At 46.6% G+C, this 12,819-nt stretch overlaps 1 protein-coding gene across 1 annotated transcript in view; it reads right to left on the bottom strand.

Moving 5' to 3' along the window:
- Nucleotides 1–11,019, bottom strand: part of KLHL3 (kelch like family member 3) — a 48,985-nt gene extending 37,966 nt beyond the window's left edge. Inside the window, exons 1-2 of the mRNA XM_074155459.1 lie at nt 11,006–11,019; nt 2,378–2,494 (exon numbers count right to left, since the gene is read on the bottom strand). Coding sequence (XP_074011560.1) covers nt 2,378–2,494; nt 11,006–11,019 — 131 coding nt within the window. The remainder of the gene's footprint in view (nt 1–2,377; nt 2,495–11,005) is intronic.
- Between the last annotated feature and the right edge of the window lie 1,800 nt (nt 11,020–12,819).

Genomic DNA, 12,819 nt, shown 5'->3' with positions numbered 1-12,819 from the left:
GACTACCCCAGCCATCTCCCAGTGAGATGTCAACCACTAGAGTTTATCCACGGGCCTGAGGACTTCATTTACCACAGGAATTTGTCTGGGATTAAGAGTCACTGGGACAAAGCACAGGGTTCCAAACAGAAATCAAAAAACTTCTGAGCTCCCCCACAGACTCATTGTACAGCTTTGGAAAAGTCACTTCATTAACTAGTGACCTTTTCTACCAGCCTCACGTATGTCCTTTGAGGATTCATTAGTTAATGTTTGCACAGAGCTTCGGAGATGCAGACAGCTAGAAGTGCTCAGCCTCCCAATAAGTCGGTTTAAGATGTTTGAGCATACAAATGCAAAATAAGGGTGTTCTTTTCAAATGTCAAGCCTGAAAAAGGATCAGGGTCTGTAAATCTAGATGTCGCCTTCTCTTCAGAAACGCTTATCACCAAGCTGCAGTTTGTCTTTAGGAAACTGCATATCAAATAAACACACACAGAGCTTCCTAACGGACTAGGTATGTCTCCTCTTCTCCACGTATTGGAATACATGAACAAAACATCTGTAAAATGGAGGTTTATAGCTGGAAAACAGGAAGGAAGTAGGAACTGGTAGTCTGTGCTCCACATTCACCCCAGTTTGGAAGGGGTGATGGCAATGAGGGGAGCTCTTTAACAGCCTTGTAGGAAGCCTAATGGAGGCTTCCTCATTTCCTTCAGCTTCTGTAAAAGATGCTCTCTTCAATTCCTCTTTAGCCTAAAGTACCACACTCGTGAAATGAATTTCATCTGCCTTTGAAAGCTAAAAATTTCAAGTGAGCAACATATAGCAAATAGGTTAAGGCTTAGCAAGATTTTTCTAGACCCTCTGTATGAGATTTCTGGATGCATTTGAATGGAGGCACTACTATTTAAGGTAGCTATTAACGCCGATTGTTGACAGCTTACAGGATGGCAAGCTGGATGCACATACAATAGATGTGAGAACTGTATATTCCAGGACAACAGCAGGAGCTGACAAAAAGAAGTGCCCAGAAGAAGAAAACATCAAACAGGTGCTTAAGGGCAGCTTTCAGTCTTCTATATTTTATCATTCCAGCATTCCACAAGATCTAGCTAACTACAGGCAATAAGAAACATTGTCAGTCTCCAGCTATCCTCACTGTGCTTCAATTAACAAAGGAATAATAGTAGCACAATAGATGTCTGAACGTAGCTGCACAAACCTCTATTTTCAGATCCTTTGCTTTCAGTACAAAGAAAGGACTAGAGGGATGCCAATTAAAAAAAAAAAAAAAAGAAAAGAAAAGAAAAACCCATACTCTGCTTCATGCAATTGTTCCAAGGGAAGGATATTTCCATTTTCTGTTCCTATGCAACTGAGAATCGCTGTCAGACATCTGTGGAAGGAGAGGTTTCTAATCCTTCTCTACACTGGAGAACATGTATATTGGGAAACTACTTAATCCACAGAAGAGAGGTGGCTATTACAGCATCTTTTGAATGCTTTGAGCGTGCAGGAAGAGTAAAGGGTGTTATCTGCCTTCATCATATCACCTGGATAGCAAGGAGCACATACATTCACATGTATGACACATGTACCTTCCATAGGAATTATTTCAAAAATTGGGTTTCTAAGTCTCTATTTGAATGGTAAAAGACTCAAATGAGCTAGTCAGAGAAACGCTTGCTGAACAACTCGGGTTTAACCACTGCCACCACGTTGCTGATGTAATGACAGCAGTTCTTGAAGACTCTGTGTGCCAATATTTTTTTTCACAGCCTCCATTCTCCCTACACCCACGCAGCTGTGTAGAGACCAAGATGTTCTTTTTTAACTAATATCAGGATTTTTAAATTTTCAGAGAGAGCTGACATTCTTCCCGAGTTGTTGCTTTTTTTTCACCCCCTACTTTAGAGTGCTAAGCCCAGACTGAGCGACGCCGCTAGTTAAAGAGCATAAGAACAGTACATTAACAATCTTTGGTCCGTAATTATGCGTAGGTGTCTTAATGTCTGTAACGTTCTATTATTGGTTTTCAGACCATTAGCTCAGTTAAGAACAGTTTACAGCTGAACTTCCTCTAAGTAATGGAAAAGACAAAATGAATTATCATCTATAAATGAAGGCTATTGCTCAGATAATGTTTTTGAGCCATAGCTGGCTTCCTTCTGCTGGGAAGACAGAGAGGTCTGAGACTGGGAAGAACAACCCACCACAAAAGGGCTATATTTTAGCTCTCTCTTCCTACTTGTTTATTAATACCCTACACACAACCATGAGCTGTGACAAAGATGGCATTTTTTTTTCTTTTTCCTGAGTCTCCTAAAAGCCTTTCTGTTCCAATCAGCACATTTCTGCTCAACCAGAGAGGGTGCCCATTAAGTCAAAAGTGTACCTCCGTAATTCATTCATGACCTTGAATGCCTTTCTCATGTGAGAGGGGTTGACTGTCACTGTGCGCTGGTCCTTTTCATCTTCAGCTGCCTCAGAGGATCGGGAACTCTGCTTAATGCTAAAAACAGGGACAAAAAAGGAGTAGAAAGTTTGATTCAGTGACAATTTAAAAAAAAAAAAAACAAAAAAACAGTATCATAAAACTGCAGCACGGGGCACTATGCACGGAGTCAGTCGCATGTTTGTCAGTCGGCTCAGGTTCACCATATGAAGAGTATCACAAAATGCAGCTACTTCTGCACGGGTGCTGAAAGCCAACCCAGCCCACATTTCAGTCAGCAGGGAAGAAAAGGAAAAAGTGCCAAACACTTGAGGACAAAGCCCAGCCTTACAGGCTTCGGGCCAGGAAAGCAGTATAAGTTGAAATTCAAGCCAGAACATAATTGCCTCACTGAATAGAAATAAGACTTCAGCACTGGGAACGAGAGGAGTACCATGGATGCTTTAACATCCATACAGAGAAAGAGAAGTTTAGTTTTCAATGTCCCACGTGAAAAACGTAAGCATATAATACGCGACTTGTATCTTTTTCCATAGAGCAGTAGAAAAGGAGTAGAGCAAGTAGAAAAGGACTATTAAAACTCCCTGCAGAGCTTCCAAAGCATTAGCTTTACAGAGGCCACTTCCCGCTTAGAACTAGGTCTATTTAGTGCCACTGAAACGTATAGAAAGAATTATTAAACCAGACTTTCCCACCAGAACCACCAGCTATAAAGGTAATGTCAAACCAGATGCACCCAGTTATGTGCTGTGTCTAACCAGGCCAACAGGTGCCTAAGGCACATCCGTGTCCTCATTACTTTGTTTGGAGCATTGGCTCTTTACACAGAATTGACATAAGGTCAATATCTCCACCTCCCTGGTCTGGAAGTGTGGGAAATCACTCGGAGCTAAAGGTTTCCACCTATGAAAAAAGCAGCACTTAAGACCAAGGTCCCTGTCCCGCTCAAACCCACAGCTCGTCCCTCAGACCTACCAGCAGGTGAAGGCAAACAGGACAAGTCAAGCAAGGTTGTCCATGTTAAAAGCCAGCCCCAAGCGAATGGCAGACCTTGGGAGGTAACCCCATCACCACCGTGCATCAGATCCAAGACCTTCTCAGAGTTTTCCTTCCAAAGGACGGTCTCCTTCAGCTTCATGTTTGTCCTCTCCTCCCTGCCACCTTTTTTTAGTTCGTCTTGCATCACAATCAAAAAGGCTGAAATGGGTTAAACCAATAGTCTGGGCAGTTCAGCATCCTGACCCTACAGGTGACCAGAAGATGATGTCTGAAGAAGGTACCAAGCCAGGGAAGCGTGGAGGGATCCTTCCCCAGAACCACCTAGCAGCCTCTGCTAAGGTCTGTATGCATGCACATATCTATCTATATACATGTATACTCACACACAGTGACTTTTCCTTTGAAAAAACACAATTATTCACAACTTACAACCCTTTGACAGTGCGAAGCCCTTGCCGAACGTTACACCCTCCCCATTGCCTGCTCCCGACCGGTGGCTGTTACCAGCACCGTGTCCCTTGACACCGCAACAAAGCTCTTTGCCCCCCGAGCGGTCCTTGGTGGGTTGCACTGTCCTTCTTCTAGAAACAGGATGCTGAGCAGCAGCCAAGCTGCACAAATACACGCCTGCATACTGAGTGGCCTCCAGCTTTGTGTCCGAGACAAAGGTTAATGCCAAAACCCAGCCAATTCCTTCACTTTGCTGAGCAAGTGAAATATTTTCAGTCATAAGAGAAGCCGCAAGGCTGAGCACAGCAACACTCAGCACATGTCCTGGATGAGGGAGACAACTTCCCAGACTGCGTTACAGTCATCATCCAATTAGCTTAGCATGTCTGGATTAAAAGAAAGAAAAAAAAAAAAATCAGAAAGGAGAGTACCTCTTGTTAAACATTAAGTACTCAAGGGACCGGTACCAGGCAACGACAGCTTTTCTGTCCCCAAAGAAAGCTGGACTCATTCTGTGCCACACGTAGCATTGATGGGCACAGAGCCACGGTGGCACTCAGCTCTTCCCCAAGTCCGCACCCCCCAGCAAGGGAGTCTCCTTGCTCCAGGGACACAGCCAAATTCAGCTAAGCCTCAGCGTTGTATCTATCAAAAGCCCCGGTTGAAATCTCAGGCCAAGGGAAGTCCGACCACAGCTCTAAACATCCCAGTGTAAACCCTTGCTTTTTAAACAGCTAAACCTGCCCTTGGAGGAGCCAGGGAGTGAAAAATGAGGCTCTGGAACTGCAAGTGACTTCACCGAGCTTTCAGTCTCCAGAGCCAACACACGTACGTACAGGAACAAAACAAAACAAAACAAACAAACAAAAAAAAGAAAACTAAAAGAAAAAAAAAAAGAAAGTGAAAGCGAAAGGCGGCAGCAGGAACAGCTGTACCCATCGCTCCCGGGGTGGGACAGTTGGACCTCCGCGGGACACTGCTTCGGTCATGGTCACGATGGACCTCGCGGGGTCCAGAATGAAGTGACGCACACAAAAATCATGAGGTTTCTCTAACCAGAAAAAGCACACCGCTGAGATTTATTTATTAGCCCTCCTGTGCCGGAGACCAGATTCATTATTATCAAACTTTTCCGTTGGCAAGAGACACAGTTCAAAGGACACGGCAAGTTTCATTGAACACCAAAGTAAATGTCAGATCAACAAGCCTTCATAAAGCCTCAACTCCACCAACATTTCTCTGTGTATTTTAAAAGAAAAAACCTTCCTTCAGAATTTCTGAAACACATCAATCGGTCCTTCCTAAAAAGCATGAAAAGTAACTTTTTAAAAAGCATCCTAAAAGGCATCCTCAGCTTGATTAGCAGGGGCGGATTTCGCATGTTGCCAAAGGCTCACCATAAGAAAATATTGCAGATTGGCTAAAAACTTGTTTCAACAAAAATCAAGATATGCTATTTAAAGTTTTTTCAAATGACTCATATCAAAAAACCACATTTGAAAAACTAATGGCCAGGAGCCTTTAACTCATCTTTGAGACTGACTCAGCTGCCACAGAACTGTGTTCCACTAATGGACGGAGGATGATTTTATCTGGGAGAAAGATTTCACACCCCCGTGCGCACACTCTCAGAGATCACCAACAGGTTTCCGATGTAAAAATGCAGGAACCTAAACCCTCCAAGCAAACACAACCTGCCACAAAGCAACAGCTACACCTGAGAAGACCAAAACCGTGCATTGCATAGCCCTTTTCTCATGGTTTTTTTACCCACAACGCTAAGAATTATTACACTTATTACATTGTTATCACATTAATGGGGCAAAGAGAAAGATCTGGGAGTCCTGGTAGACAGCAAAATGACAATGAGCAAGCAATGTGCTCTTGTGGCCAGGAAGGCCAACGGAATCCTGGGCTGCATAGGGAAGAGTGTGGCTAGTAGGTCGAGGGAAGTCATTCTCCCCCTCTACTCTGCACTGCTGAGGCCACAACTGGAGTATTGCATCCAGTTCTGGGCTCCCCAATTCAATAGGGATAGGGAACTACTGGAAAGAGTCCAGCGAAGGGCAACAAAGATGATTAAGTGATTGGAGCATCTCCCTTATGAGGAAAGGCTAAGAGAGCTGGGACTCTTTAGTCTGGAGAAGAGAAGGCTGAGGGGAGACCTTATTAACGCCTATAAGTATCTCAAGGGTGGGCTGAAGGAGGAGGGAGCCAGACTCTTTTCAGTGGTTCCCAGTGACAGGACGAGGGACAACGGGCACAAGTTGGAACATAAGAGGTTCCACTCGAATATGAGAAAGAATTTCTTCACAGTGAGGGTGCCAGAGCCCTGGAACAGGCTGCCCAGGGAGGGTGTGGAGTCCCCTTCTTTGGAGATTTTCAAGCCCCGCCTGGATGCAGTCCTGAGTAGCATTCTCTAGGCAATCCTGCTTCAGCAGGGGAGTTGGACTAGATGATCTATATGGTCCCTTCCAACTCTAAAAAAAATTCAGTGAAATTCAGTGAAAGCAAAGGTGGAACAGGGTCCTCTGATCAAAGGCACTGCCTGAGACCACCCGGACGTGCCGGACACCTCGTGATCACAGAGACTTTCCCCCCAGCACCTCCGCGTTTGCCTCGCTGATGTCCTACCACACCAGCGGGACTGGCAAGCCGGCTGCCAGGAGCAATTTGTTCTATTCCTGGGCTATCTGAGGCCGCGCACCGAGCGAATGGACAAATGATTTGATTTCCCTGGGCCAGATGAACATCCTCGTTAGGGACACAGCAGGATTCTCCTAAAATAAGCAAAGAGGCTCTTCCTTTCAGAGAGTGCCAACCCCACCGCCACCTCCTGCGCGTCCCCGAGTAGAACAAACGAACCCCGATTTGAGTATCCCAAATTAAGCCAGTGAAGCTAATCACAACCCCGTTTACACCGTGTTCCCCCTCCCCAGGACCCACCGGCGGGCTCACAGCACAGCTCCTGCCTGAGCGGCCACATACCGACCCACAGAAAGGTATTTTAAAAACCCATAACCCGTAGCTCTGTATCAACTATAAAGTTGGGTTGCCTTAGTTACCAGCGTAATTACAGATGTCTTTGTAGATTACGTGAAAGAATAAAAGCCTCCCTTAGAGCTAAACTGTCCCCTGGCAAGATTATTGCCATGCGGAGAGCTGGTAAACCCCAGGAACAAAAATCTCAACTCTGCCAAAACCAATTCTACCACTGGCTTTACTGGAGCCAGGAGTTCACCCTAAAGGAGGGGCAGATCTCAAATGTGCTCTCCTTCGGAGCAGAGAAGGATGAGCTTCTGCTCATGTTTCTGGGAGAACAGCCACCGCACTCAGCTCCAAGCCCACATGTGGACACCACGAAGGTCCTCCTCCACCAGGCTCTCACATTGAAGAGACGATGGGACTCCAGGCGTATCCAGTCCAGCCCAGCCCAACCTCATCCCACTGTGCTGCATTTGGGGGGGGTTCTCTGGGGAGCTGCTCTCATCTCCTGCCTGCACACTGCTGGCTGAGGTCTGTTCTCCCGGGTTGTCCCGTAACACTGCGGAGCTTCGGTCCCCCCAAGGTTGGCCAAAGAGTCAACAGGGCTTGGCAACCAGCCCTCCCACAGCACGGGCAATCCAACACCTCCATGGGCACTTCAAATCCTTGTATTAACTCAGAATGACATGCTAACTGTAAATTTTCAAGGCCCATGGAGCTTCTTTGCGGGATACGTTACAATCATCGCTGTAAAATGTTCATCTTCAGTTTCTGACAGGTTTGACATAGCTCTGATGTGAAAATGTGATAGATACCCAATAGCAGTCACTAGTCTTCAAAACTTAAATGCCTCTACTAAGATAAATGGAGACCAAAATATTAATTTAGTCTTAGCAAAATGAAAAATTGTTTCACCTTAACTGGAGTAATTTTCTGTTTAGAATCAATAGCCAAAATCATGAAGCAAATGTGTTATGCTCAATAGTTTTATTTCTTGAGTCAGGCAGACACAGTAAGATGTCCGTGTAATGGCATATTCATAAAAATATCAAATTCTGAATTTTTCTTTGGGTATATAAAATGATAGCAGAAAAAAATGTGAGTGAAGGAATCCAAATACTTAGATGGATTTTTGAGAGGATTTCTGAGAAACATATTATCCTTAAAACATATGGGAGGTAGCATAATGGAAAGGATTATATTTTTTTATTTTCCCATTTTGTTGAATTTTTTCCATCAACATGGAGACATTAGCTTAGAAAAAACACACAATTGGTATACAACAGATCCCCAGAAGGATATTCATATCAAAGATGACCTCAGGGGAAAAGCAGACTTCAGTAACTACTGAGAAGAAAAGTCTTTGCTGACAGTAATGGAAACAACACAAAATAACTCAAATATAACAATACCACTTGCTTTCAAAGGTAAATACAATATTTCTCCAACAAATACTAAGAAGAGACTACCCCCACTCAAAGATAAAGTTACGGGCGTTTTAATTCTTTAGCCAAGAAAATTAACATTCCAGGGTTTTTTTCCTGTTCAAACTCAAACACGTCTTGCAAACTCAGAACCAGAGTATCATGCCTCACGTAATTTCTCCATAAAACGAAAATCCCTATCTACAGAGTAAAAGAAAATCAGGATTCTGAAATAATTTATTGCTAAATGTGAATGTTTCAGGTTAAATCCCCCTTGCCTCCGGCTGCTTCTGCCCACATGCAATGCCACGGGCACATGATACCACTGAACAACTCGGATGTGCAAGTTATCAGGATATTTGAGTCCGGGCAGGCTTGGGACCAGAGTCAGAGGTGATGCAAGCACCAATAACGCGTTCCTCTCCGACTACAAAAATGGAAAAAAAGCAGTAACGTTGAAAACCAGAGGGAATTCTGCTGTCATGAAAGTCAGAGTGTGTAAAATTTGAGGCCTAATCTGCATGACATAGATCTGAGCTGAAACGAGGGGCAAAAGTACAAGAACGGGAACAGAACCAGCCCACGGTGCTCGTCCACCAAGGTCATTTTTCAACACCTCTTTCCAGGACTTGCTCAGAGCAGGCAAAGCAGCCTCCGCGCAGTCCCACACGACATGCCCTTTCCAACTAGAGAGCAGGTGAATATTTCCAGTTTTCCTTGCCAAGAGTCAAACCCCACACCGTTACTGCCCGCAACCAGTTCAGGATCGCCTTCCTCTTCCCAAAAAAAACTAGAAATACAAGCAGCAATTTGGGTAATCGTTCCCCACTTCCACAGGCAGAGAACGTGCTGACGGGGACGGTCCTTCATGTCCTGAAAACAGGTGGTCTGGAAAAAAATGGATAAGGCAAAACAGTCCAGGTACTTTTCCGGTGACTTTTTCACCGCTGTATTCCCAGCGAAAGGCCTCCAGGCAAAATGAGGTAACCGTAAAAAACATTGCTGGTAACCGTAAAAAAAGGTAATAAGTAATAGTGCCATGGATGATCCCAGCCTGGGGTATCAAAACAGCTCTGCTCCACTTCCTCAAACACTAGACTATACATATATATATATATATATAAAAAGAAAAAAAGAAAGAAAACCCATTCCCTAGACTGGCATCTAGCACAACAAGATAAGGCACTTGAAATTAATTAATATCTGGATTAATATCCAGAGGTGGCCATTCACACCCTTACAGGAATTTCACTGAATTTCACTGAATTTTTTAGAGTTGGAAGGGACCATAAAGATCATCTAGTCCAACTCCCCTGCCGAAGCAGGATTGCCCAGAGCATGTCAGGAAGCAGAAGCCCTACATTGCAATTTAAGAGAGATGTGGCAGGCTGAAAGATTTGTTTTGCACATTAAATACACAAACAATTGCAACCTTTGAGTCCCATAAGGGTAGAAAAGCTGCCCTTTGGAGCTTGGAAAGCAACTCCCACAGGCTGCTGTGAGTGTTTTCCCTCAACAGAGGGAAAATTTCCAGAATTTGGGGGTCGATCCCAGCTTAATTTTCCAATGTATCATATTTAAACAAAACTTTTGTCGAGCCCTGACAATTACTACCAGCAGATCAAGCCCCCTCTCTGTTCCCCCACCCCCTACAAGGTCACCAGCACAAAAGGAAGCACTCAGCACATCCTGTTTTTTAAAAAAATACCCCCCAAAAAAAAACCAAACCAGCTTAACGTTTAGTTTGAAGCAGCACAAGTGAGCAAAAGGCACCCCGACAGCGGGGAGAATGAAGGCAGAGCCGAAACACTGAACATCCCTCTGGTATCTACCAAGTCCCTGTGCAGCGATAACCTCTTTTATGCATTCAGTGGACATCAGGTCGGCTCTGTGAGCACTTCTGCACACCGTTTTGGAGCAAAATAGCTGCCTTGCAGAAAATAAAGTATATACGGACCAGCTACTGTGCAAGGGAGACACAGGACCCCCTCCTGCCCGCTGTGACACCCGGGCGATGCACAGCTTCCACATACACGCACAGGTAAATTGACCCCTGAAGGCTTCACAGACGTTTGAGATTTTAATTCGTTATTCAAAAAAAAAAAGCAGCAAATATCAGCGGGTAAACTGCTGGAGGCTCAAGACACAAACAAGGCAGACACAAGCCCGGTGTTTGGTGAGGCACATCTCGTTGACGGAGTGACCCTGCAGCACACCAGCCCACCTTTCCTGCTCCACCAGCGATGCCAGAAAACACCCGCTGGAGCGGCCAGCCTCCCTTCCCTCGTTCTTCAGATCTAAAACACATCCTTACTGAAAAACCACTCTGTGTCCTTCGGTGTGGGTACGCGGGGCCAAGCCGCCTGTCACCATGACATTGCAACATCTAGTAATAACACGGCAGGCGCCCATGGCAGAAGGTATTTCTGCAAGCGGGTGGGAATGGGGACGGGGGGGGGGGGGCGGGAATCCCCTCAAACCGTGTCCCGCATGCCTGCGCACAGCCCCGGCGAGCTCCCGGGGGGAGGACGGCACCTCCATCCCCGCCGCCGAGCATCCCCATCCCCGCCGCGCAGCATCCCCCATCCCGCCGAGCATCCCCCACCCCGCATCCCTCCGGGCACGCACACACACACACACACACACCCCCCCCTCTCCTCGCCCCGCCGCGGCGCCGGGGAGGACACAAAGGCTCGGCAGCGGTCCCTACCTCTCCTCCTCCATCGTGCGGGGCGGCGGGGGGCCGGGGCGGGCGGCGGGGCAGGCTCAGCGCCCCGGGCCCGGCATGGCTGCGAGCGGCCGCCCCCGCCCCGGGCCGCTTCCTGCGGGAGCGGAGCGCTGCGTCCCCGCCGCGCCCCGCCGCAGCGACTGCCGCCGCAGCCCGCACCGCCTCCGCCTCCTCTTCCTCCTCCTCCTCCTCGCAGCCTCCTCCCCCGGCGAGCTTGCGATCGTCTCTGGGCAACAGCAGCTGCGGAGGGCGGCCCCACCGCGCCGCCCGGCCCCCGCCGCCGCCTCCGGTTAGAGCCGCTGGCACAGCCCCCGGTTACGGCAGCGAGGAACGAAACGGGTCAATGGACCGCCCGGAGACGTCCCCTAACGCGGGGGGGAGCGATGGTGAAGAGCGGGAACCCACCGGGCAGCGGGACAGGAGGGAGCCGGCTGCCGCGGGGAGAAGCTCTTGTCTCCCCAACATCCATCCATCCATCCACCCATCCACCCATCCATCGGCTCTTGATCTCAGTCCTTAGATCAGTGCCTTTAACTCCACCGCTCCAGAGGTGGCCTCTGGGGAGATGGTGGATGAGCCAAGTGGCCCGTAGCTACATTAATCCGTCCAACCTATAGACTAAAGGAAAGTTCTAGCGGACTGAAAATCCCCTGTACCCACCACGAGGTCCAGCCCGCGCACAGGGCAGAGACAGGAGAGGACTGGTGATGCTCAGACCTGCTGATGAGGGAGAGGGTGCCAGCCCCCCCTGAGTCTCCCCACACCGTCCACAGAAAGCAAGATCTAGCCCCAATTTTTAAAATTCCTCAATTTATAAGAGTCTTGCTGTCCTTCTGTGCGATCTACCGGGACAAATACATGCTGCGTAGGCAATGTGGGTCCTTCTAAACTGCAGGGGCTCTTTAGCCTGAAGCACTGGACTAAATCATATTTGCCATTTTTATTCTAATTGACACAAACGCAGAGACTTCAACTTCAATCTATATTTTCCCCCCATTTTATTAAAAGATTTTCTCAACCTTATTCTGCAACAATGAGGCTCTAGAGGTCAATTATAATAAAGACAAGAAACGTTTACTTTCTTCATTACTTTTCCATTCACAGGATATTCTTGTGCCAAGATATAAGCATCAAGAGATTTCTCCTGCAAGATACCATTCCATCTCTTTCCTAAATAAAATTACCTCAAACCACGTCCTCCTCCTTACTAAACCTACGTTTCTCACATCTTTTAAAATATAACGGCAATTATGACTGAACAGATGGTATTGCACGTTCCACATGAGGCTTTCAAAAGCTGGTTGAGAATCTTAACTAGTCATCACTCCCCCTCTTCAGATAAGAAAACTTAACACACCTGGAAGTTAAAGGATTTTATCAAAGTCACATGGGGATGGAGTGTCGAGAGTCCTGCTGTTTAAACACTATTTGGCAGTCTCCCCATAAACAGAAGAAATACAAATAAAACCATGAAGTCAAACCACACAGGATTCAGGCAAAATTCCTGCGTGTTCCCTTTGAGAATCCTGTTAAACTAGCGGTTTAACACATCCAGATCCTCAGGTACTTCCCGAGTGCCCGCTCAGTCCTACACTCTTGATGCACAACACGCAAAACAGCAAGACACAAGTTCAAACCAGAGAAAAAAAGTAACTATATTAAAAATAGTAGAATTCACCTAGAAAACAAGGGCTGGAGTTTGTTTCCATTCAGCAAGTCCCTCAGTAACCATAAAAATTCCAGATACAAGAGCAGGTCTTCAAATTGCTGCAAAGTACCCATGTATTTTTATTAGC

The sequence above is a fragment of the Numenius arquata genome, chromosome 11, assembly GCF_964106895.1.
Source record: "Numenius arquata chromosome 11, bNumArq3.hap1.1, whole genome shotgun sequence".
In the NCBI taxonomy this organism is placed as follows: domain Eukaryota; kingdom Metazoa; phylum Chordata; class Aves; order Charadriiformes; family Scolopacidae; genus Numenius; species Numenius arquata.
This window is presented reverse-complemented; position numbering and strand designations above follow the sequence as displayed.